At 49.1% G+C, this 27596-nt stretch overlaps 1 protein-coding gene across 1 annotated transcript in view; it reads right to left on the reverse strand.

Annotated features, from left to right (window-relative positions):
• Positions 1 to 27596, reverse strand: part of stard10 (StAR related lipid transfer domain containing 10) — a 72686-nt gene that overhangs the window by 9660 nt on the left and 35430 nt on the right. The window contains exons 3-5 of the mRNA XM_073044341.1: positions 24608 to 24711; positions 22348 to 22465; positions 6766 to 6818 (exon numbers count right to left, since the gene is read on the reverse strand). Of these exons, the coding sequence (XP_072900442.1) occupies positions 6766 to 6818; positions 22348 to 22465; positions 24608 to 24711 (275 nt within the window). The remainder of the gene's footprint in view (positions 1 to 6765; positions 6819 to 22347; positions 22466 to 24607; positions 24712 to 27596) is intronic.

Below are 27596 nucleotides of genomic sequence, written 5' to 3' on the forward strand. Positions count from 1 at the left end.
CACCGACTCTCCCCACTCACTGAAACCCCTCCCACAGCCCACGGACTCTCTCCCCCGTCACCGACTCTCCCCACTCACTGAAACCCCTCCCACAGCCCACAGACTCTCTCCCCCGTCACCGACTCTCCCCACTCACTGAAACCCCTCCCACAGCCCACAGACTCTCTCCCCCGTCACCGACTCTCCCCACTCACTGAAACCTCTCCCACAGCCCACAGACTCTCTCTCCCCCCTCACCGACTCTCCCCACTCACTGAAACCCCTCCCACAGCCCACAGACTCTCTCCCCCCGTCACCGACTCTCCCCACTCACTGAAACCCCTCCCACAGCCCACAGACTCTCTCCCCCGTCACCGACTCTCCCCACTCACTGAAACCCCTCCCACAGCCCAGACTCTCTCCCCCGTCACCGACTCTCCCCACTCACTGACTCTCCCCACTCACTGAAACCCCTCCCACAGCCCACAGACTCTCTCCCCGTCACCGACTCTCCCCACTCACCGACTCTCCCCTCCCACAGCCCACGGACTGTCTCCCCCGTCACCGACTCTCCCCACTCACTGAAACCCCTCCCACAGCCCACAGACTCTCTCCCCCGTCACCGACTCTCCCCACTCACTGAAACCCCTCCCACAGCCCACAGACTCTCTCCCCCGTCACCGACTCTCCCCACTCACTGAAACCCCTCCCACAGCCCACAGACTCTCTCCCCCGTCACCGACTCTCCCCACTCACTGAAACCCCTCCCACAGCCCACAGACTCTCTCCCCCCTCACTGACTCTCCCCACTCACTGAAACCCCTCCCACAGCCCACAGACTCTCTCCCCCGTCACCGACTCTCCCCACCCACAGCCCACGGACTCTCTCCCCCGTCACCGATTCTCCCCACTCACTGAAACCCCTCCCACAGCCCACGGACTCTCTCCCCCGTCACCGACTCTCCCCACTCACTGACTCTCCCCTCCCACAGCCCACAGACTCTCTCCCCCGTCACCGACTCTCCCCACTCACTGAAACCCCTCCCACAGCCCACGGACTCTCTCCCCCGTCACCGTCTCTCCCCACTCACTGACTCTCCCCTCCCACAGCTCACAGACTCTCTCCCCGTCACCGACTCTCCCCACTCACTGAAACCCCTCCCACAGCCCACAGACTCTCTCCCCCGTCACCGACTCTCCCCCCTCACAGACTCTCCCCACTCACTGAAACCCCTCCCACAGCCCACAGACTCTCTCCCCCGTCACCGACTCTCCCCACTCACTGAAACCCCTCCCACAGCCCACAGACTCTCTCCCCCGTCACCGACTCTCCCCACTCACTGAAACCCCTCCCACAGCCCACAGACTCTCTCCCCCGTCACCGACTCTCCCCACTCACTGAAACCCCTCCCACAGCTCACGGACTCTCTCCCCCGTCACCGACTCTCCCCACTCACTGAAACCTCTCCCACAGCCCACAGACTCTCTCCCCCGTCACCGACTCTCCCCACTCACTGAAACCCCTCCCACAGCCCACAGACTCTCTCCCCCCTCACTGACTCTCCCCACCCACTGAAACCCCTCCCACAGCCCACGGACTCCCTCCCCCGTCACCGACTCTCCCCACTCACTGAAACCCCTCCCACAGCCCACAGACTCTCTCCCCCGTCACTGACTCTCCCCACTCACTGAAACCCCTCCCACAGCCTACAGACTCTCTCCCCGTCACCGACTCTCCCCACTCACTGAAACCCCTCCCACAGCCCACAGACTCTCTCCCCCGTCACCGACTCTCCCCACTCACTGACTCTCCCCTCCCACAGCCCACAGACTCTCTCCCCCGTCACCGACTCTCCCCACTCACTGACTCTCCCCACTCACCAACTCTCCCCACTCACTGAAACCCCTCCCACAGCCCACGGACACTCTCCCCCGTCACTGACTCTCCCCACTCACTGAAACCCCTCCCACAGCCCACAGACTCTCTCCCCCATCACTGACTCTCCCCACCCACAGCCCACGGACACTCTCCCCCATCACTGACTCTCCCCACCCACAGCCCACGGACACTCTCCCCCATCACTGACTCTCCCCACCCACAGCCCACGGACACTCTCCCCCATCACTGACTCTCCCCACTCACTGAAACCCCTCCCACAGCCCACAGACTCTCTCCCCCGTCACCGACTCTCCCCACTCACTGAAACCCCTCCCACAGCCCACAGACTCTCTCCCCCGTCACCGACTCTCCCCACTCACTGAAACCCCTCCCACAGCCCACGGACACTCTCCCCCATCACTGACTCTCCCCACCCACAGCCCACGGACACTCTCCCCCTTCACTGACTCTCTCTACTGACCCACTACCCTCCTCTCAAAACCCTTTCAGCTTCCTTAGGTTCTTTTATGCATTTCAGTTGCTAAATAAATGCAATTTTTTGATGTTGTTGACTGCTGTACATTGTAACTCTGTATTAAATCACCTCCAACAATAAACATTCCAGGTGTGATTGACAAATTAAATTCCCAATCACCTTCAACAGCCCAGACAGCAATTCAGATTTACAGGAGTATTGCCCAATCACAAGCCATAGCATAGGCTACAAATGTGACTGACAGGTCAATTACCTAATCACCTCCAGCAGTAGTCTCCTACCTGATGGCATTAACTTTGATTAACATCCGGTGTTTCTTTTTCCATGGCCCATTCCGGTTTTGCTAGCACACCTTCTCAGCTTCCTATCACCTCCCTCTCTCCCCTGCCACCCCGGCCCACCGTCCTCACATGGGAACAGCACTCATCACTTTGCACCTTATTGTCTGCAGCTCTGCACTTTCTCCATCACTGTGACAGTCCGTTCTCCATCACTCATAGAACACTCCAGCACAGAAACAGGCCATTTGGCCCATCGAGTCTGTGCTGGATTGTTGTTCTCCCTACTCCCATCAACCTGCACTGCGACAATGGCCCTCCCCACCCCTCCCACAGGGACCACAGCCCTTCATTCCCCTCCCATCCACGTCCTGAACTTCTCCTAAATGTTGACATCCACCGCTTGCACTGGCAGCTCGTTCCACACTCTCACCACCTTCCAAGTGAAGAACTTGCCCTTCATGTTCACTTTAAACTTCTCACCTTTCACCCCTAACCCATGACCTCCAGTTGTAGTCTCACCCAACCTCAGTGGGAAAAGCCTGCTTGTATTTACCCTTTCTATACCCCTCATGATTTTGATTACCTCTATCCAATCTCTCCCCAGTCTTCTATGTTCCAGAGAATAAAGTCCTGACTTATTCAACTGTTCCCTGTAACTCAGCTCCTCAAGTCCTGGCAACATCCTTGTACAATAAATGTTTCTGCATTCTTTCAATTCTGGTATTATTTTCCCTTGTACTGATGTGACGGGATGATCTGCACACTAAACACTATTTTTCATTGGAACTCCGTAAGTTTGACAATAATAAACCAATTTTCCAGTTTGCGCACCACCTCCTTTGTGAGGAGTTTGTCCTTCAGGTCCTCCAAGTCTTTCTCCTCTGACCTTAAACCTACGCCCTCTAGTCTGAGACACCCCTTGTGTAAACTTCTACGAGCCCCCCCCCCCCACTGCCTTTGCTCTCCGTCAAGGAGCCACCACCCTACTTTCATAAGAAATAGTGTTCTAGAAACCCCACATCAGTGAATTATTGATCATCTTGCAGGCATGGCTCCTGCAGGTTTCGGGAGTCAAATCCCAGGTTGTGATGGGTTGAACACAGAACACAGAACAGTACCGTACAATACAGGCCCTTCGCCCTGACGATCATAAGCTGACCTTTTAACCTACCCCAAGATCAATCTAACCCTTCCCTCCCATTTTCCTATCATCCATGTGCCTATCTCGAGTCTCTTAAATGCCTCAAAAGCAGGGGTTCCCAACCTGGGGTCCACAGACTCCTTGCTCAATGATATTGGTCTGTGGCATAAAGAAGGTTGGGAACCCCTGCCCTAATGTATCTGCCTACCCTGGCACCCTTGGGTGTGCATTCCATGCACTCACCACTCTGTGTAAAGAACCTTACTCTGCTATCCCACCTATACTTTTAATCTTGTATTGCAATGTACTGCTGCTGCTAAGTTAACAAATTTCACGACATATGCCGATGATATTAAACCTTTCTCTGATTCAGATACCCCCAATCACTACAGAATGATGCCCCCTCGTATTAGCCATGTCTATCCTGGGAAAAGGTCACTGGCTGTCCACTCAATCTATGCCTCTTATCCTCCTTCGCTCCCAAGAGAAAACCACCAACTCGCTCAAAATTATTATCGAAGTTATGTCATCCTGAAATTCATGTTCTTGCGGGCATTCACAGTAGAACAAAGAAACACAACAGAATCAGTGAAAGACTGACAAACAAACAGTCCAAACACAAAAAAGAAACAAATAGTAATAATAAATACTTATAATAACTAATACTGATGAAGAGGGAAGGAAATCTCTTGTTTCCGTAAAGTCTTTCACAAACCGAGTCAGCATGGATTTACGAAAGGGAGATCATGCTTGACTAATCTTCTGGAATTTTTTGAGGATGTAACTATGAAAACGGACAAGGGAGAGCCAGTGGATGTAGTGTACCCGGACTTTCAGAAATCCTTTGATAAGGTCCCACATAGGAGATCATTAGGCAAAATTAGAGCACATGGTATTGGGGGTAGGGTACTGACATGGATAGAAAATTGGTTGGCAGACAGGAAATGAAGAGTAGGGATTAACGGGTCCTTTTCAGAATGGCAGGCAGTGACTAGTGGGGTACCGCAAGGCTCGGTGCTGGGACTGCAGCTATTTACAATATAAATTAATGATTTAGATGAAGGGATTAAAAGTAACATTAGCAAATTTGCAGATGACACAAAGTTGGGTAGTAGTGTGAAATATGAGGAGGATGTTAGGAGAATGCAGGGTGACATGGACAGGTTGGGTGAGTGGGCAGATGCAGTTTAATGTGGATAAATGTGAGGTTATCCACTTTGGTGGCAAGAACAGGAAGGCAGATTACTATCTGAATGGTGTCAAGTTAGGAAAAGGGGAAGTACAACGAGATCTAGGTGTCCTTGTTCATCAGTCACTGAAAGTAAGCATGCAGATACAGCAGGCAGTGAAGAAAGCTAATGGCACGTTGGCCTTCATAACAAGGGGAGCAAAGGAGCAAAGAGGTCCTTCTGCAGTTGTACAGGTCCCTGGTGAGACCACACCTGGAGTACTGTGTGCAGTTTTGGTCTCCAAATTTGAGGAAGGACATTTTTGCTATTGAGGGAGTGCAGCGTAGGATCATGAGGTTAATTCCCAGGATGGTGGGACTGTCATATGTTGAAAGATTGGAGCGACTGGGCTTGTATACACTGGAATTTAGAAGGATGAGAGCGGATCTGATTGAAACACGTAAGATTATTAAAGGATTGGACACGCTAGAGGCAGGAAACATGTTCCCGATGTTGGGGGAGTCCAGAACCAGAGGCCACAGTTTAAGAATAAGGGGTAGGCTATTTAGAACAGAGTTGAGGAAAAACTTTTTCACCCGGATAGTTGTGGATCTGTGGAATGCTCTGCCTCAGAAGGCAGTGGAGGCCAATTTTCTGGATGCTTTCAAGAAAGAGTTAGATAGAGCTCTTAAAGATAGTGGAGTCAAGGAATATGGGGAGAGGGCAGGAACGGGGTACTGATTGTGTATGATCAGCCATGATCACATTGAATGGCGGTGCTGGCTCGAAGGGCCAAATGGCCTATTCCTGCACCTATTGTCTATTGTCTCACAGCTACAGCTGATGTTGTAGTTCCTGAAACCCAGTTAATGCTGAAATGTAGGGAACTCAGTGGACAATTTGTGCACTGAATGCTCCTAGTTGGACGATGACGAGATTATATTCGATGCACCATAGAAAGCATCTATCCAAATGCGTCACCGCCTGGTACGGCAACTGCTCTGCCCGTGATCACAAGAAACTGCAGAGAGCTGTGGACCCAGCTGAGCCCAAACAGAGACGGACAAACAACTGATGGACAAAAGAAACTAAACTGCACAGATACCAATAAAAATATTGAGGTTCTGGGTTGCTCAAAAGTGAGCCTGTAGGTTGAAACAGATCAGAGTTGAACTTGGACCATAAAACAAGGAGCAGAGTTAGGCCGTTCGGCCCATCGAGTCTGCTCCACCATTCCATCATGGCTGATTTATTATCCCTCTCAACCCTGCTCTCCTGCCTTCTTCCCGTAACCTTTAATGCCCTCGCTAATCAAGAACTGATCAATCTCCACCGTAAATACTGTAAACCCAATGACTTAGGTTTCCACAGCCATCTGTGGCAATGAATTCCACAGATTCACTACCCTCTGGATAAAGAAATTCCTCCTCATTTTCAGTTCTAAGGCTGTGCCCTCTGGTCCGAGACTCCTCCACTAAAGGAAACATCTTTTCCACATCCACTTTATCCAGGCCTTTCAATATTGGATAGCTTTCAATGTGATCCCCCCGCTCATTCTTACTGGTCCAGAGCCATCAAACACTCCTGACACATTAACCCTTTCATTCCTGGGATCATTCTCATGAACATCTTCTGGACCCTCTCCAATGCTAGCATATCTTTTCTTAGATTAAGGGCCCAATAGTGCTCTCAATACTCAGTGCGGTCTGATCAATGCCTTATAAAGCCTCAGAAACGACTCCCTTGTTGAACTCCAGTCCCGGCACCATTCTGGTAACTTTCGAGTTGGTTACCCAATGTTACATAAGTGTGGTACTCACCTTGGGGGCAAGAAGATGCCAGGAGTTGTTGATCACCCATTTTGGCAACGATCCTTCAAAGAAAAGAAATTACAAATGAACAACTCAAACACCAACAAGACCTGCACCAGTGACGTGTCTTGGTGTTTCTCCCTGCTCTGGGTCTCACCTCAGCCCTCCCAGTACCAGACTCTCAGTGGCTGACCCTCCCCTCTCAGTGTAGAACTCCCTATGGAGGCCATGGACAAGGAAGGGATTTTCGGTTCCCGGGGTGGACACAGGAGAGTTCCCGGCGGTTATCTAAACGGACGATTTCCCTCAGTAACACACTGGACGAGTTACCCGAAATTAAAACAAAGTGCTGGAAACACGAGGAGGAGGGGGGAGATGGAAGGGGGGGGGCAGAGTGCGAGAGAGAGGAAAGGGTTAAAAACATGTCAGCACAAGACACAGCTGGAGATAATGGAAGATACAAACAGCTGGCGGAACTCAAGAGGGTTGAAGATCAAAGGAACTGACGATGTCTTTGGGTGGAGACCATATATCAGGTATGAGATGGCCGGTATATGGAATTGGGGAGGAATGAGTCGGGGTGCACTAGGTACCCTGAATCACTCCATTCTGCCCTCCCCTCCAAGGACTCTGTCCACACTGCTCACTCCCTTAAACAAGACCCCTCCCACCCCGGACATTCTCCCCTCTCCCATTGGACAGAAGATACAAAAGCCCGAAAGCACGTCTCACCAGGCTCAGGACAGTTTGTACCCCACTATTATCAGACTTCCGAATGGTTCCACCAATAAGATGGACTCTTGACCTCACAATCAACCTCGTTATGAATTTGCACCTTAAAATCTCCCTGCATTGCATGTTCTCTGTAACCATAACAGTTCATTCTGCATTCTGTCATGGGTTTCCCCTAGTGTTAGAGTGACACAGTTCAGGACCAGAATCAGGGTTAATATCACTGACGTACGTCATGGAATGTGTTGTTTTGTGGCAGCAGTACATTGCAATATATGAACATTACTATAAATTACAATAAGGATGGAAAATAGATAGTTCGAAGAAAAAGCAAAACAGAGAGGTCCTGATGAAGGGTCTTGGTCCAAACATTGACTGTTCATTCATTCCCATAGATGATGCCAAACCTGTTGAGTTCCTCCAGCATTTTGAGTGTGTTGCTCTAGATTTCCAGCACCTGCACAACCTTTCGTTTTTGAAACAGTGAGGTAGTGTTCATGGACCATTTGGAGTACCGTGTTCAGTTCTGGTCACCTCACTACAGGAAGGATGTGGATACTATAGAGAGAGTTACAAAGGAGAGCGAATGAAATTGGCCTGATGGTGGAGGGGAGAAAGCTGTTCCTAATGTGTTGAGTGTGTGGTTTCAGGCTTCTGTACCTCCTCATTGATGGTAGCAATGAGAAGAAGGAATGTCCTAGCAGATGGATACTGCCTTCATGAGACGTCACCTTTTGAAGATTTGAGTCAGGCCCTTTGCTCAACTACACAATACCTCGCTGAACTTGTACTTTGGAAAGTTCTATATGGATAGCAGGCAGGTGGTGGTATTGTGAATAATGTAGATGGCTGTCGTAGATTACTGCAGGACATTGACGGGATGCAGAGCTGGGCTGAGAAGTGGCAGATGGAGTTCAACCTGGAAAAGAGTGAAGTGATTCACTTTGGAAGGTCAAACCTGAAGGTGAGAACAGTTTTACTGGCAGGATTCTTATCAGAGTGGAGGAACAGAAGAACCTTGGGGTCAACAACCATAGATCCCTCAGAGTTAACACATAATTTCATGGGGTGGTTAAGAAGGCTTATGGAGTGTTAACCACATAACAATTACAGCATGGAAACAGGCCATCTCAGCCCTTCTAGTCCGTGCCGAACGCTTACTCTCACCTAGTCCCACCTACCTGCACACAGCCCGTAACCCTCTATTCCTTTCCTGTCCATATACCTATCCAATTTTACTTTAAATGACAAAATCAAACCTGCCTCTACCACTTCTACTGGAAGCTCGTTCCACACAGCTACCACCCTCTGAGTAAAGAGGTTCCCCCTCGTGTTACCCTTAAACTTTTGCCCCCTAACTCTCAACTCATGTCCTCTTGTTTGAATCTCCCCTACTCTCAATGGAAAAAGCCTATCCACGTCAACTCTATCTATCTCCCTCATAATTTTAAATACCTCTATCAAGTCCCCCCTCAACCTTCTACACTCCAAAGAATAAAGACCTAATACACCCTCAGTCTTTGGTGTCATCTGCAAATTTGCTGATCCGGTTAACCACATTATGATCCAGATCATTGATATAGATGACAAACAACAAAGGACCCAACACCGATCCCTGCAGGATGCTACTTGTCATAGGCCTTCAGTCAGAACCCTGTACTACCAGCCTTTGTCTTCTTCCACAAGGCCAGTTTATTACCTCATCCTGTAAGCCGAGTGACTGTACCTTCTTGACCAGCTTCCCATGCGGGACCTTGTCAGATTCAGATTCAGTTTATTGTCATTTAGAAACCACAAATGCAATGCAGTTAAAAAATGAGACAACGTTCCTCCAGAATGATATCACAAAAACACATGACAAAACAGACTACACCAGAAAATCCATGTAACGTTTGGCAATCCCCAATCCAGAGTCCGGAGAGGTTGCTGCGTATTAATATCGCTCTACTGTCTTAGCGCGTTCCCCGGAAAGGAGCTCCAAATCCACCAGACAAAACAAGACCAAAAACTAAAGCTACAAGACCTGCACAAAACCACATAGTTACAACATATAGTTACAACAGTGCAAACAATAGCATAATTGATAAAAAAAACAGACTATGGGCACAGTAAAAATAGTCCAAGATGTTAAAGGACTATAAGTTCAAAAGAAATCACCACAGTTTCCACAAGTCCCCAGGGTCCCGACAGACTCGCCATCCCACGCCGGCGGCAGAAGGGAATACCCCCGCTAAGGACTTTCACGGCGCCGCCTGACTCAGCCTCGCAGACGCAGCCCACAATGAAAGCTCCGTCGAAACCAGCCTCGCAGACGCAGCACACACCGAAAGTGACCTGACCGCAGCGGACTCCGCATCCGTCGAACCTCCGAGCCAACGACCATCCCCTCCGGCACAGCTTCTCCGAGCACCATCCTCTGCCGAGCGTATTAAGACACCCCCGCCAACGGCCATCAGCAATGCGACCCCGAGGACTGGGGGCCTGTTCTTCCCAGCAGAGTCCCGGACCTCACAGCAGCAGCAGCAAAGAAGAAGGCCTTCCTGGAGATTTACCGATGTTTCTCTGTGCTCCCACGTCCGTTTTCAATCGATTATGATTGCGCACGGCACCCCCGCTTCACAAATAACAGATAATCAGCTCTGGAGTGGCCGCTGCAAGCTGCGTCGCGCTGCCATCTTGGAAAATAATCCATAATTGTCAAATGCTTTACTAAAGTCAATGTAGACAACATGTACTGCCTTGCTTTCAACCACTTTCCTGGTAACTTCCTCAAAAAACTCTATAAGATTGGTCAGACATGAGCTATCATGCTGACTATCCTTAACCAATCCATGTCTATTCGAATACTTATATATTCAGTCCCTTAGATTTCCTACAATTTCCTTGCTTCTGTAAGTGGATGGTGTTTAATTGGATTTTCAGAAGACCTTTGACAAGATGCCGCACGTGAGGCTGCTAAACAAGATGAGGGCCTACGGTATTACAGAACAGGTACTAATATGAACAGAAGATTTCCTGACTGGCAGGAGGCAAAGAGTTGGAATAAAGGGGACCTTTTCGGTTGGCTGCTGGTGGCTAGTGGTGTGGCGCAGGGGTTAATGTTGGGACCGCTTCTTTTAGACTATTAGACCATTAGATTTAGGAGCAGAACCAGGTCACCTAGCCCGTCACATTCGCTCTGCCAGTTCACCGTGGCCAATACATTTCCCTCTCATTCCCAATCCCTTGCCTGTTCAAAATTTCAAAGTACATTTATTATCAAGGACTTTATAAATTATACAACGTTGAGATTTGTCTGCTTTCAGGCAGCCGCAAAGCAAGAAGCCCGAAAGAATCTAATTAAAAACGATTAGAAACCAACCCCCAATGCTCAGAGAAAGAAAAAAAGCACAAATCATGCCAACAATAGAAGTGAGTAACAATAACAGCATTCCAAACCAAACTGAATAATCGGATCTAAATCGCTGGAGCTGTCCGGAATAGGCCCAAACCCTTGGTATTAGTTCATCATATTAGCAGGGCAAATCGTTGTAAAGTTCACAGACACGAAGCACAGCAGCCAGGGGCAGTCTCAAAGCCTCCGTGTCATGAAGAGAGGAGTGACCATCACAGGAGAGCAAATGAAATTGGCCTGACCCTTGACACCCTGCCTTTCCAGTCTATCTGGGCTGACATTTAAATTGTCCAAAGATCCAGTCTTACCTGACATTAAGACTGGGGCTCTCACTGGCAAATCATTCTGCGCATAGAACATGCTACCTCATGACTCACTTTGGGACTAGATTTTGCTGCCAAAGAAGCGGTTCTTGACCTCTCCAAATCGGCTTGGCATTTAAAGCACTCTGGTAGTTGGACAGGCAGCAAAACTCCTCTGACTCAACTTCTCCTTCTCCTCTCCGAATTGTTCACACTAACTCCATCTGTGTCGTTTTTTTCTTCTTAAAATCTACAGCACATCACATGCCTTTGGCCCACAATGTTGTGCTGACCATGTAAACTACTCTAGAAACTGCCTAGAATTTCCCTCCCACCTAGTCCTCTATATTTCTAAGCTCCACGTACTTATCTAAGAGTCTCTTAAAAGAACCAATTGTATCCACCTCTACCACAGTCACTGGCAGTGCATCCCATGCACCCACTACTCTCTGTGTGGAAAAGCTTACCTCTGACATCCCCCTTGTAACTTCCTCCAAGCACCTTAAAACTATGCCCCCCTCCATGTTAGTCATTTCAGCCCTGGGAAAAAGCCTCTGGCATCCACACGGTCAATGTCTCTCAACATCTTATCTATCCGGTCACCTCTCATCCTCCGTCATTCCAAGGAGAGAAGTCCAAGCTCACTTGCCCTATTCTCATAAGGCTTGCTCTCCAGTCCAGGCAACACCCTTGTAAATCTCCTCTGCACTCTCTCTGTAGTATCCACATCCTTCCTGTAGTGAGGTGACCAGAACTGAACACGGTACTCCAAGTGGGGTCTGACTAAGGTCTTACATAGCAGTACCATTACCTCCTGGGTCTTGAACATGATCCCAAGGTTGATGAAGGTCAACACAGTATAAGCCTTCTTAACAACACTGTCAACCTATGGACTCAGACCCCAAGATCTCTTAGATCCTCCACACTGCCAAAAGTCTTACCATTAATATTATATTCTGTATTCAAAACCAAAATGAACAACATCACATTTATCTGGGTTGAGCTCCACCTGCCACTTCACAGCCCAGTTCTGCATCCTGTCGATGTCCCACTGTAACCTCTGATAACTCTAGACTATCCACAACACCTCCAAATTTTGTATCATCAGCAAACTTACTAACCCACCCTTCTACTTTCTCATTCAGGTCATTTATAAAAGATCGCAAAGAGGAGGGGTCCCAGAACAGATCCCTGAGGAACACCACTGGTCACAGTCCTCCATACAGAGTATGAACCATCCACAACCACCCTTTGCTTTCTGTGGGCAAGCCAATTCTGGATCCACAAAGCAAGGTCTCCCTGGATCCCATGCCTCTTTACTTTCTGAAGGAGCCTCACAGGGGAACCTTATCAAATGCCTTACTGAAATCCATATACACTACATCCACTGCTCTACCTTCATCAATGTGTTTTGTTACATCCTCAAAGAGTTTAATCAGGTTTGTAAGGCATTACCTGCCCTTGACAAAGTCATGCTGACTATCACTAATTAGATTTTGTCTCTCCAAATGCTCATAAATCCTACCTCTCAGTGTCTTCTCCAACAAATTGCCCACCACTGAAGTAAGACTTACTGGTCTACAATTTCCTGGGTTATCTCTACTCCCTTTAGAACCAGATTAGATCTTCTGTGGTCTGACTGGACCACAGAAGAACCTATTGGTCTTAATTAGTCAGGGGACTGAGTTCAAGAGCCGTGAGGTAATATTGCATCTCTATAAAACTCTGGTTAGACCACACTGTGTTCAGATCTAGTCACCACATTATAGGAAGGATGAGGAAGCTTTCGAGAGGGTGCAGAGGAGATTCACCAGGATGCTGCCTGGATTAGAGAGGGTGCAGAGGAGATTCACCAGGATGCTGCCTGGATTAGAGAGGGTGCAGAGGAGATTCACCAGGATGCTGTCTGGATTAGAGAGGGTGCAGAGGAGATTCACCAGGATGCTGCCTGGATTAGAGAGGGTGCAGAGGAGATTCACCAGGATGCTGCCTGGATTAGAGAGCATGTCTTATATGGAAAGGTTGAGCAAGCTAGGGGCCTTTCTCTATGGAGTGAAGGAAGTGACAGGTGATTTTGATGCGAGGGATTCAGTGCCCATGCTGGAGCTGATAAGCACAGGAAGAGTAAACAACCAGAGCGCTTTTTGTGTCATCTGGTCCTAGGTCCCAGCTTACATTTCTGATGTTGGTCTTTAGCCTGCAGACCCCCTTTCTACTTCATTAGGAACTTGAGAAGATTTGAAAATGTCACCAAATTTCCTCAACACCAAATCTCCTCAAACAGAATATCCTACAAAAAGTAGCGGATACAATCCAGTCCATCACGGGTAGATCCCGCCCCACCACTGAGCATATCTACGTGAAACGCTGTCGCAGGAAAGTAGCATCCATCATCAGGGACCCCCAGCACCCAGGACATGCTCTCTTCTCACTGTTGTCATCATGAAGAAGGTACAGGAGCCTCAGGATACAAACCAGCAGGTTCAGGAACAGTTACTACTCCTCAACCATCAGGCTCTTGAACCAAAGGAGATAAGGTCGTTCAACTTCCCTCGCTCCATCAATGAAATGTTCCCACAACCTATGGACTCACTTTCAAGGACTCTTCATCTCATCTTCTCGATATTCATTGCTTTTTATTTATTATTATTCTTTCTTTCTTTTTGAATTTGCAGAGTTTGCTATCTTTGACCCTGGTTGAACCCCCAAGATGGTATGGTGTTTCATTGATTCTGTTGTGGTTATTATTCTATGGATTTATTGAGTATGCCCACAAGACAATGAATGTCAGGGTTGTATATAGTGACATAAATTTACTTTAAGCTTTGAACTTCAGCAACTGTCTACAGATCGTACTGTGGAAAACATTCTAACTGTTTGTATCACTGTCTGGTCTGGAGGGGCCACTGCACAGAATCGGAAAAAGCTGCAGAAAGTTGTAAACTCAGTTGTAAACATCATGGCCACTGGCCTCACCAGCATCCAGGACATCTTCAAAAGGCAATGCCTCAAGAAGGCGGCATCCATCACTAAGGACCCCCACCACCCAGGACATGCCCTCTTCTCATTGGTACCATCAGGGAGGAAGTATAGGAGCCTGAAGACACACACTCAATGATTCTTCCCCTCTGCCATCAGATTTCAGAATGGCCTATCAACATTCCTTCATTGTGCCTCTATTTTGCACTATTTGCCTTTGTAATTTATAATCATTTTATGTCTATACACTGGTCTGCATTTGAAGTTGGAGGAGATTTGGTTGGTCACCAAAGACTCCAGCAAATTTCTACCAATTTACCATGGAAAGCATTCTGATTAATTACATCACTGTCTGGTGGGGAGGGGCCACTGCACAAGTTTGGAAAAAGCTGCAGAGAGTTGTAAACTCTGCCAGCCCCATCATGGGAGCACCAGCCTCCCCATCATTAGAACGTCTTCAAAAGGTGATCCTCAAAAAGGTGGCATCCATCATTAATGAAGCTTGCCATTTGGGACATGTGAATAGAAAAATAGAGGGCTACGGGTAACCCGAGGTAATTTCTACAGTAAGTACATGTTTGGCACAGCATTGTGGGCCAAAGGGCCTGTATTGTGCTGTAGGTTTTCTATGTTTCTATGTCCTCTTCTCATTCCTACCATCAGGGAGGAGGTACAGGAATCAGAAGACATTGCAGAAACAGCATCACAGTAGCGTAGTGACTGGTTAAATTCACGCCACAGTTTGTAAAGAGTTTGTACGTTCTCCCAGAGACCACGTGAGTTTCCTCTCCCAGTCCAAAACTCCAGATTAGTAAGTTGTGGGCATGCAATGTCAGGACCTCAAGCATTGTGACACTTGTGGGCTGCTCCAGTTCACCCTTGGACTGAGTTAGGCATTGACACGAATGACATATTTCACCGTATGCTTCAACATAAATATGCAAGGCTTATTGCGAAAGTAAGGAGGCATGGGATCCAATGGGGCACTGCTTTGTGGCTCCAGAACTGGCTTGCCACAGAAGGCAAAAAGTGGTTGTAGACAGGTCATATTCTGCATGGAGGTCAGTCACCAGTGGTGTGCCTCAGGGATCTGTTCTGGGACCTCTTCTCTTCATGATTTTTATAAATAACTTGGATGAGGAAGTGGAGGGATGGGTTAGTAACTTTGCTGACGACACAAAGATTTTGTGGATAGTGTGGAGGACTGTTGGAGGCTACAGCGGGACATTGATAGGATGCAAAACTGGGCTGAGAAGTGGCAGATGGAGTTCAACCCAGATAAGTGTGAGGTGGTTCATTTTGGTAGGTCCAATATGATGGCAGAATACAGTATTAATGGTAAGACTCTTGGCAATATGGAGGATCAGAGGGATCTTGGGGTCCAAGTCCACAGGATGCTCAAAGCAGCTGCACAGGTTGACTCTGTGGTTAAGAAAGCATACAGTGCATTGGCCTGCATCAATCATGGGATTGAGTTTAGGAGCCGAGAGGTAATGTTGCAGCTATATAGGACCCTGGTCAGACCCCACTTGGAGTACTGTGCTCAGTTCTGGTTGCCTCACTACAGGAAGGATGTGGAAGCCATAGAAAGGGTGCAGAGGAGATTTACAAGGATGTTGCCTGGATTGGGGATCATGCCTTATGAGAATAGGTTGAGTGAACTTGGCCTTTTCTCCTTGGAGCGACAGAGGATGAGAGGTGACCTGATAGAGGTGTATAAGATGATGAGAGGCATTGATCATGTGGATAGTCAGAGGCTTTTTCCCAGGGCTGAAATGGATGCCACAAGAGGACACAGGTTTAAGGTGCTGGGGTGTAAGTACAGAGGAGATGTCAGGGGTAAGTTTTTTTTACTCAGAGAGTGGTGAGTGCGTGGAATGGGCTGCCGGTAATGGTGGTGGAGGCGGATACAATAGGGTCTTTAAAGTGACTCCTGGATAGGTACCTGGTGCTTAGAAAAACAGAGGGCTATGGGTAACCCTAGGTAATTTCTAAAGTAAGTACATGTTTGGCACAGCTTTGTGGGCCGAAGGGCCTGTATTGTGCTGTAGGTTTTCTATGTTTCTATTTTTTTAAATATGACAAATGAAGTCAATCTTTAAGATACTTTTCCTTTAGAAATCCTTTTCTCTCAGTGTTATATTTCTGATCAGAAACAGAATCTCTTTATTACCAGTGTGTGAAACATACCAGAATTGATTGTGGTTCAGTGCCAAGTACCAATATGGGGTGGCACGATAGCATAGTGGCTAGCACAATGGTTTACAGCACCAGCGACCTGGGTTCAGTTCCCAAGCTGCCTGTAAGGGGTTTGTCTGTTTGATGGGGGTTTCCCCCAGGCGCTCCAGTTTCCCTCCACAGACCTACCAGGTGCCAGGTTAATTGGTCATTGTAAAGTTAGGCTAATTCGGGGTTTGCTCGAAGCGCTGTATTACAACAAAAGATAAATAAAACCAGGACAATACCAACACAATAGCAACCAACAATTTACAAGACAAGTGCAAACAGCCACGAGCAATCGACAATTAGCAGAACGGTAACATGAGAGGCATTGATTGTGTGGATAGTCAGAGGCTTTTTCCCAGGGCTGAAGTGGTTGCCACAAGAGGACACAGGTTTAAGGTGCTGGGGAATAGGTACAGAGGAGATGTCGGGGGTAAATATTTTATGCAGTGGTGGAGGTGGATACGATAGGGTCTTTTAAGAGATAGGTACATGGAGCTTAGTAAAATAGAGGGCTATAGGTAAGCCTAGTAATTTCTAAGGTAGGGACATGTTCGGTACAACTTTGTGGGCCGAAGGGCCTGTATTGTGCTGTAGGTTTTCTATGTTTCTATGTGCAAACTTCAACTTCAGTAAATAAATAAGGACATATGAAAGACACAATAATGATCCACGGAAGAAGGCGGGCAGGAAAGACGTTTTACACAGATGTCATACAGACACAGTCAGGGTATTACACATGGGGGAGATTTGTTGAGAAGCTGGACAGCTACAGAAGCTTCAGAAATGACGTGTAGTCCTGTGGGGTGATGGATTTGTAACGTCTCCCTGATGGCCATTTGGGTTAATAGGTGACTAGTAGGCTGGGTGGAGTCAGCAGTAATTTTCCCAGCTCTTTTCTTCACTCTGATGATGAACAGGTTGTTTAATGTCAGTGGCTGACAGCCAGTGATCTTCTCCACTGAGTGGCCACTCATTCCCACCGGGACTTGGAGAGGGAGGAGGTGGCAGGAAACCAAACGGTGACAGAGGTGGTCACAACGCCCTCAATGATGGCTGAGTAACAATTCATCAGGATAAGCCCTGAGATGCTACGTTTTCTAAACTGCTGGAGGAAGAATAATCTCTCTCTGCTGGGCTTTCCTCGTGATGAGTTCAACGCGCTTGTCCCACTTCAGTGTCCTGGTAATGGTCATCCCCAGGAATTTGAATGACTCAACTGCAGACACTACCTGACCATTAATTTCCAGGGGGTCGGGTGGGGGAGGCTGTCGGCGGAATTCGATCCTCGTTTCCACTATCTTGGCAGTATTATCCTCGTCTTCCCCTTTATTTTTCACTGCTGTTTTTTGGAATTTACAGAATTGTGCCTTAGGCACATGTAAAAAAAATTCTGCAAAGCCAAGATGCTTTGAAAAATAATGAAATGAACAGTTTCTAAATATCAAAAAATCTACTATAAAAGAGCAGCAAACAGTAAAAACGAAATTAAATCAGTAACACGAGAAAGTCTGCAGACGCTGGAAATTCAAAGCAACATTCACTGGAGGAACCCAGCAGGTCAGGCAGCTTCTACGGAGGGGAATAAACGTCAATGTCTCCGGCCAAAGCCCTTCGTAAGGACTGGAAAGGAAGAGGGAAGATGCCAGAATGAAAAGGTGGGGCAGAGAGAAGGAGACTAGCTGGAAGGTGACAGGTGAAGCCAGCTGGGTGAAAAAGATCAAGGGATGGGGAAGAAGGAATCTGATAGGAGAGGAGAGTAGACAACAGGAGAAAGGGAAGGAGGAGGAGGGGACCCAGGGGAAGTAATCAAATCAGTATTTGGTGTGATCACCCTTTGCCTTTAAAACTGCATCAATTCTCTTGGGCACACTGTCGTTCAGTTTTATGAGAAGATCGGCTGGTAGGTTGTTCCAAGCACCTTGGAGAGCTTTCCAGAGTCCTCCTGCACTTTGTCTGTCTCACTTGCTTCTGTGTCTCCAGGTAATCCCAGACAGCCTCGATGATGTTCAGATCAGGCCTGTGAGGAGGCCATGCCATCTAAAACCATATTAGAAATCTCCGGTGCCTAGGACTTCTGCACAGTACAGTTTAATAATTTTATGCTTTTGCAGTGGTACTGTTGTCACAAAACAACAAATTTTATTGTGTAAAAGTCAATGATAATACACTTGATTCGGATTCTGATCCTTCAATCCCTGTATCTCCAGTGACTGAGTTCCTTCAGTAATACCCGGTGCTACCAGCAGGGGGCAGACTCTGACCACTGCAGACATCCAAACCTGACACAGTTGGAAGGAAAGTTTTCCAACTTCAGTGCAGAGGTGGGAAAAGTCACTATCTGCTAGGCATTTCTGAGTGCAGGACTGACTCCATCACCCTCTTCCCTGGCTCACCTTCCCTCAATTCTGCACCTTTTCTTGAAATTCACAGTTTGGTACGGCAATTTGAAAGTTCAAAGTAAATTTATTATCAAAGTACATATATATCACCATAAGCAGTCCTGAGGTTCATTTTCTTGCGGGCATTCACAATAAATCCACGAAACATAGTAGAATCAGTGAAAGATTGCACCGAACAGGACAGGCAAGCAACCAATGTGCAAAAGGCAACAAACTACGTGAATACAACAGAAAAAAATTAATAATAAATAAGCAATAAATATCGAGAACATGAGATGACGAGTCCTTGAAAGTCAGTGAATAGGTTGTGGGAACATTGCACAGGAAGAGAAGAGGTTGCAGAGAGTAGTGGACTCAACTCAAAACATCACGGACACATCGCTCCCCACCATCTTTTGTATCTGCAGGAGGGGCTACGTCAAGAAGACTACATTCATCATCAAAGATCCATCGACAGTAGCTGCAGGAAGTGTGGACTCTGACCAATACACCATGGGCACATCTATCTACACCATGGGTGTATCTGCAGGAGGGGCTACGTCAAGAAAGCAACATCCATCAAAGATCCCCTCCATCTGGGCCAGGCCATCTTCTCACTGCTCCCATTGGGCAGGTTGAAGAACAGCTACTTCCCTTCAATCATTCTGTTTTTGAACCGACCGGCACAACCCGAATCACTGCTTCAGTACAGCAAGACCGCAAGGTCCACTTCCGGTCTTCCGGTCAAGATGGCACCTGTGTACAATGCCCCTTCAGTCGACATCTCCTCGATAGATCATGAAGCTATACATTTTGCTTCTTTTACAACTTTTATCTTTGATTTATGTCTTGGATGTGATGCCGGAACTGTTGGGAGTCTGCGATTTGGAGTTTGGAGATCGTTTGGGTGTTCCAGCGCTCTGCAGTCTCCGAGAGGATTCTGGGATGCAAAGGCAGCGAGCGCAGATCTCGTGTTGGGAAGGCTGTGGGCCAGTTTGACTCCATTTCGCTGATTAAAGTGACGAGGGGGATTGAAACATTGAGGCAAATGCAGAGGGTGAGTGTTGGCTACCTGCTTTCTGATAGCTAGGGGATCGCTGTGCTGCTGAAGAGGGAAAGGGCTGTCGGAGAACGTTACCCAGCTTTTCTGTGTTTTGGGTATGGACATGGACTATAGACTTTTGTCAGTCTTAAAGTTTTCTATATTCTGTGTTTATCACCCAATCTTTCTTGTTTTTTTGTGTGTGGGGAGGGGAATTTGGGAGTTGATCTGCCTGTTCCATTTGGGGAGGAGGGATTTGGGAGTCAATGTGCCTGTTCCATTTGGGGAGGAGGGATTTGGGAGTTAATGTGCCTGTTCCATTTGGGGAGGAGGGATTTGGGAGTCAATGTGCCTGTTCCATTTGGGGAGGGGGATTTGGAAGTCAATGTGCCTGTTCCATTTGGGGAGGAGGGATTTGGGAGTTAATGTGCCTGTTCCATTTGGGGAGGGGGATTTGGAAGTCAATGTGCCTGTTCCATTTGGGGAGGGGGATTTGGAAGTCAATGTGCCTGTTCCATTTGGGGAGGGGGATTTGGGAGTTGATGTGCCTGTTCCATTTGGGGAGGGGGATTTGGGAGTTGATGTGCCTGTTCCATTTGGGGAGGGGGATTTAGGAGTTGATGTGCCTGTTCCATTTGGGGAGGGGGATTTGGGAGTTGATGTGCCTGTTCCATTTGGGGAGGGGGATTTGGGAGTTGATGTGCCTGTTCCATTTGGGGAGGAGGGATTTGGGAGTCAATGTGCCTGTTCCATTTGGGGAGGGGGATTTGGGAGTTGATGATCGTGGTGCTGTTCTTCTCATTCTCGGTTTCGTGGCTAAAGGAGAGGAAGAATTTCAGAGTTGTATACTCTGATAATAACTGAACCTGTTCACTTTGCACTAGAAAGGACCTCGTTCAAATTGTGTTCTTTGTACAAATTGTTTAATTTTATTTTTGTTGTTTATCCGATGCTGCTACTAGTAAGTTTTTCGTTACAGCTGTAGACATGACAATAGACTTCACTTTGACTTTGAAATCCTCATCTTTGTTTCACCATGAACGTGACGTTACTGTACAACTCTGTAAAATGCTGCTTTGGTCACAGCTGGCGTGCTGTGTGTAGTTATGGTCAGCACTCCATAATAGGAGCAGAATTAGGCCATTCGGTCCATCAAGTCTATTCCACCATTCCGTCATGGCTGATTTATTATCCCTCTCAACCCCATTTCCTGTCTTCTCTCTGCAATCTGACACCCTGAACCTATCAACCTCAATCATGAACCCATCAACCTCTGCTTCAAAATTACCCAATGACTGGGCGACCACAGCCATCTCTGACAATGAATTCCACAGATTCACCAACCTCTGGCTCAAGAAATTCCTCCTCAAATCTGTTTTAAATCTATTCTGAGGCTGTGACTTCTGGTCCTTAACTCTCCCACTATAGGAAACATTCTCTCCACGTCTACTCCAAGTCAATACATTTCAATGCGATCGGCCCCTCATTCTTCTAAACTCCAGTGAGTACAAGCCCAGAGTCATCAAACGCTCCTCATATATTAACCCTTTAATTCTCAGGATCATTTTACAAAGGCACACCTCAAAGATGCTTCTTTAACCCTCTGCTCTACTGTCTCTACACCCGGGACTGTGTCGCTTTGCACAGCTCAAGCACCGTCTATAAATTCACCAATAACACCACAGTTGTTTGCAGAATTTCATATGGTGAAGAAACGCCAGACAGGAGCGAGATAGATCAGCTGATCGAATAGAGCTGCAACAACCACTTTGTACTCAGTGTCAGTGAGACCAAGGAGTTGATTGTGGACTTCGGGAAGGGGAAGTCGAGGGATCGGCAGTGGAAAGGGGGAGCAGTTTCAAGTTTCTGGGTGTTGACACCTGTACAATTATATGACAGTGGCTCACTTTGTTGCAAGTCTTTGAGGAGGTTCACTACGTTATCAAGCCTCTTTCAAATTTCTACAGATGTACTGCGGAGAGCATTCTAACTGGTAGCATCACTGTCTGGTATGGAGGGGCCACTGCACAAGATCGGAAAAAGCTGCAGAGGGTCGTAAACTCAGCCAGCTCCGTCATGGGCACCAGACTCTCCAGCATCAAGGGCATCCTCAAAAGGTGATGCCTCAAAAAGGGGCATCCATCATTAAGGACCCTCACCACCCAGGACATGCCCGCTTCTCATTGCTACCGTCAGGGAGGATGTACAGGAGCCCGAAGACAGACACGCAATGTTTTAGAAACAGCTTCTTCCCCTCCCCCATCTGATTTCGGAATGGTCCATGAAATGTTGAAAACTGCTTCACTACTTTGCTCACTTTTTGCACTTTTTAAGTGTTTTCTTATTGTAATATGCACCATCTTTTTTAACGCGTCGCACAGTACTGCTGCCGCAGGAGGACAAACTTGACGGCCTGATTCGGAGTCTGAGCTCAGCCTCATCACGGCATCCAGGGAAACGGCGGCCTGGATCAGCCTCATCACGGCATCCAGGGAAACGGCGGCCTGGATCTCACGACTTCGCGGGCACGAGTCTTACCTTTGGGGTCCACCTCAGCCAGGTAGGTGAGAGTACAGCTGTTGGCACCGTTCGTTTCCACTAAGTACCCGGTCTGGATTGAGACGGCTCGGACCCGTTCCTTCTTTGGAGGGTAGTTCTGAAAGAAATGGATGAGAGGAAATATCCTAATGGAAGGCTGAGAGAGGTAGGGCTTTTCTCTTTGGGGAGAAGGAGGATGAGAGGTGATTTGACAGGGGTGTACAAGATAAGAGTGGTCAGTCAGGGACTTTTTCCCCAAGCCAGAAGTGAGAGGACATAACTTTAAGATGCTTGAAACATAAAGATGGTTGTTTTTTAACATAGAGGTTAGTGGAACACACCATCAGCAATGGTGGAAGAGGCAGAGACATTAGGGATGTTTAAGAGACTCTTAGACAGGCACGTGGATGACAGAAAAATGGAGGGTTATGTGGGAGGGAAGAATCAGATGTCAGAGAGTTAAAAGGGCTGGCACACATGATGGGCCGAAGGGCCTGGAATGTTCTATCTTTTATGAAAGTGACCAAGCAGTCACAGAGCAAATCTCCACAGAGAGGCCCTGCCAGGCGGGAGAGTCACGGACACGGAGCAAACCAAGGTACCGGCCTCTCCATGCCCGCCTCCACATGGCCCAGGAGCAGACCGAGTTTGCTTACTTAGTGATATGGTGCAGAACACGCCCCTCTGGCCCACCGAGACGCGTCACCCTCGGCAACCCACCTGCAGTAATCATCCCCAGCCTAATCACACGACAATTCACAACCACCAGCTAACCCGGCCTTGTTTGGACTGAGAGAGGAAACCGGAGCACCCAGAGGACACCCACGTTCACGTGTCCATCCACAATCTCCTTAAATGCCTCGATCGTATCAGCCTCTACCACCACCCAGGCACCCATCACTCTCCGAGTGCGTACCTTGCTCATTCCTCACCGTAAAGCTGTGCTCTCTTTTCTTAGATGTTCATTCAGAGATACAGAACAGTTAAAGACCCCTCGATTCCAAAGCTGGCAACTCCCCCCTCAATCCCTCCCCTTCACCACTACTTTTGTGACCCCTCCTCCTTCCCACCCACTGAACCCCTACCGCTTCCCCCCAGCTAGTTGCATTCTCCCCCCTCCTTGCCCCCTTTCCCCACCCCCCCACACTAGCCGGGTGTTTGTCATGTTCTCCCCCCTCCCTGCCCCCTTCCCCACCCCCCCCACACTCACCGGGTGTTTGTCATGTTCTCCCCCCTTCCCTGCCCCCTTCCCCACCCCCCCACACTCACCGGGTGTTTGTCATGTTCTCCCCCCTCCCTGCCCCCTTCCCCCCCCCCACACTCGCCGGGTGTTTGTCATGTTCTCCCCCTCCCTGCCCCCTTCCCCCATCCCCCCCCACACTCGCCGGGTGTTTGTCATGTTCTCCCCCTCCCTGCCCCCTTCCCCACCCCCCCACACTCACCGGGTGTTTGTCATGTTCTCCCCCCTCCCTGCCCCCTTCCCCCCCCCCACACTCGCCGGGTGTTTGTCATGTTCTCCCCCTCCCTGCCCCCTTCCCCCATCCCCCCCACACTCGCCGGGTGTTTGTCATGTTCTCCCCCTCCCTGCCCCCTTCCCCCATCCCCCCCACACTCGCCGGGTGTTTGTCATGTTCTCCCCCTCCCTGCCCCCTTCCCCCATCCCCCCCACACTCGCCGGGTGTTTGTCATGTTCTCCCCCCTCCCTGCCCCCTTCCCCACCCCCCCCACACTCACCGGGTGTTTGTCATGTTCTCCCCCTCCCTGCCCCCTTCCCCCATCCCCCCCACACTCGCCGGGTGTTTGTCATGTTCTCCCCCCTCCCTGCCCCCTTCCCCACCCCCCCCACACTCGCCGGGTGTTTGTCATGTTCTCCCCCTCCCTGCCCCCTTCCCCCATCCCCCCCACACTCGCCGGGTGTTTGTCATGTTCTCCCCCCTCCCTGCCCCCTTCCCCACCCCCCCCACACTCGCCGGGTGTTTGTCATGTTCTCCCCCCCTCCCTGCCCCCTTTCCCCACCCCCCCCCCACACTCACCAGGTGTTTGTCATGTTCTCCCCCTCCCTGCCCCCTTCCCCCCCCCCCCACACTCACCCGGTGTTTGTCATGTTCTCCCCCCTCCCTGCCCCCTTCCCCACCCCCCACACTCGCCGGGTGTTTGTCATGTTCTCCCCCTCCCTGCCCCCTTCCCCCCCCCCCACACTCACCCGGTGTTTGTCATGTTCTCCCCCCTCCCTGCCCCCTTCCCCCCCCCCCGCACTCACCGGGTGTTTGACTGAGTAGTTCATGATGATGTAATCCGTGCCTATGGGTATCCATGACCTCAGGGTGACCACGTCACGGTTTTTCAAGGGTTTTGGGCACCTCCCTGGTGACCGAAACACAACAAAAGAATCACCAGCTCCTCCCCGCGAGAATCACCAGCCCCTCCCCACGAGAATCACCAGCCCCTCCCCATGAGAATCACCAGCTCCTCCCCGCGAGAATCACCAGCCCCTCCCCGCGAGAATCACCAGCTCCTCCCCGCGAGAATCACCAGCCCCTCCCCGCGAGCGGGTCTGAACAGGATGCGGGAACAGGCAGTGGGACTGGGGAGCTCAAACAATGAACACTGTGCTGCTGACATGAGGAATGGTCATTCGGCCCAGCGGGTCAATACTGAACAAGTTTCCCAGCTAACCTACCTCCGTTTCACTAAACTTGGCCCAAATCCCCCCCCCCCCCCCCCCCGACCAGGAGTTCCCAGCCTGGGGTCCACTGACCCCTCGGTCAATGGTATTGGTCCATGGCATAAAAAGGGTGGGAACCCCTACTCTAAACCCTTCCTATCCTTGTACCTGTCCAAGGTCTTTTAAATGTTACTCCTGTACCTGCCTCGACCATTTCCTCTGGCAGTCCGATCCACATACTGACCACCCACTGGCTGAAATAATTCTGTCACAGACGATCTCACGCCTGGCTGTGGAAGGAGGATGGTTGTACATGGGGCTAGCAACCCCATCCCACAAAAACCCAGAGCTACAGAAACACCAACAGAAGCTCCAAAGTCCTCATCCCTGGAACAGGAAGGATTTTCAAAGATGGGCCACTCCTGGAGTTAACCTGAAAGTCTGGTCCAGGTCAGAGGACGCTGGCAAGCTGCTGTCAGCAGCCGATGCCCCAGCAGGGGTGATGGGCTGAAGTAAACCTGGGTGAAAAATACCCCTCGATCCCTATTAAATCTCCCCACTTTCACTTAAACCTGTAGCCTGTAGAACACAGAACACAGTACAGTACAGGTGCTTCAGTCACAATGTGTGATGACATTTCAACCTGCTCCAAGATCAATCTAACCTCTCCCTCCCACATAACCCCCCACTTTTCTTTCATTCATGTGCCTCTTAACTGTCCCAAATGTATCTGCTTCTATCACCATCCCTGACAGTACATTCCTCACACCCACCACTCTCTGAGTAAAAACCTACACTTTCCTCCAATCACCTTAAAATGATGCCCACAAAGATTAGCTGTTTCCACCCTGTGAAAAAGTCTCTGGCTGTCCACTCGATCCATGCCTCTTGTCATCTTGTACACCTCTATCAACTCAATCTATCCTCGTAAGACAAGCTCTCTAATCCAGGCAGCATCTGGTAAATCTCCTCTTCAGTTTGACCCCTGGGGAAAACCATGAGTTCATTCACCCCATCTGTGCCTCTTGTGGTTTTAAACACATAGGTACGACCAGCTCTTGGTCTCCTATTCTCAACCTAATAAAGTCAGAACCTGTTTAACCTTTCTCCATAATTCACTCCCTTGAGTCCCAGCAACATCCTCGGAAATCTCCTCTGCATTTTTGCGACAGCAGGGATTGCAAATGCGGTCTCACCGACGTCTCGTACAAGATGTCTATTGAATGGGTTTACACAGAGCCCACAGTGAGGAGGCTGAACTCAGCTCTCAGCCACACAGCATGTGAGGGTTTACAACGGGACCTAAGACCCGACTGAACGGTTGGATAGGTCAGGACTTTTTTCCTTCAGCATGAGAATAAAGGGAGATCACGTAACTCAAGTAAACGTGAGGCTCAGCACCTTGAGAAGTGGCAGCACTACCCGGCGATGGTAGGACCCTGGGAAGTGCTGTAGGAGACAGTGATCTCACAGTATAAGCACACGTTTTCCTGACAACCACGACTCGGAGAGAAAGCATTTTGCACGTTTGCTTTCATCTCTCAAGGCACTGAATACAGGAGTTGGGACGTTAAGTTACAGCTGTACAAGACTTTGGTCAGACCGCAGTTGGACTATGCAGTTCCAGTCGCCTGCATACAGGAAAGGTGTCATTGTACAGTACTGGGTGCAGGAAAGTTTTACGAGAATTTTACTGGTTTAAGGCAGGACCCTTAACAACACTGACGTACAGAGGGATCTTGGGGGTCCAAGTCCACAGCTGACAGAAAGTTCCAACCCAAGTAGACTGGGAGGTAAATAAGATGGGATCTGTGTAAATGGGAGGGGACAGGCTCGATGGGCTGAGAGGCCTGTATCTGTGCTGTTTCTCTCTGACTGTACTGAACGGGGCAATGAATACAAGAGTCAGGAATTTACACTGCAGCCGGAAAAGCGTTGGTTCTTGGCACTTGGAGTTTTGTGTGCAGGGTTTGTTATAGGAAGGATGTTGAGGCTTTGGAGAGGAGGCAGACAAGGCCCACCAGGAACCTCCCTGGTTTAGCGGGCGTCAACTGTAATGAGAGGCCGGACAAAGTTGGGATGCCCGCTCTGGAGCAGCGGAAGCTGGGGTGGGGGGGTGGGAATCTGACAGAGGTTTATAAGATTATGACAGACAGACTGTGTATACGTTCAGACAGACAGCAGTAAAATTGAACTTGAATTTCACGATGAATATGCAGGGAAGGAGGGAGATTGATCATGAGGGGGCATTAGTTTAATTCTACACTGTGTTCAGACAGACATGGCAGTCCAAAGGGCTGGTCCTGTAACACTGTCCTGTGTTCAACATCAATCCCTGTCCGCTGGTGGATACTCTGTGGCTGAGGATCGACCCTCTGGGGTGGGGGAGATGGGTAGGGGGGAGGGAGGATCATCTCTCCCCGAGGTCTCCCGACCCAAGATTCCACAGCAAGAACAACATTCAAGCCATCAGTGACTCCACGGAGGTGTTATGCGTGGGACAGGGGGTGAGTTTGATCTCTGAGTCGGTTAAAGGGTCAGCACTACATTGTGGGCCGAAGGGCCTGTACTGTGCTGTACTGTT

Source organism: Hemitrygon akajei, chromosome 4 (assembly GCF_048418815.1).
Source record: "Hemitrygon akajei chromosome 4, sHemAka1.3, whole genome shotgun sequence".
Lineage (NCBI taxonomy): Eukaryota > Metazoa > Chordata > Chondrichthyes > Myliobatiformes > Dasyatidae > Hemitrygon > Hemitrygon akajei.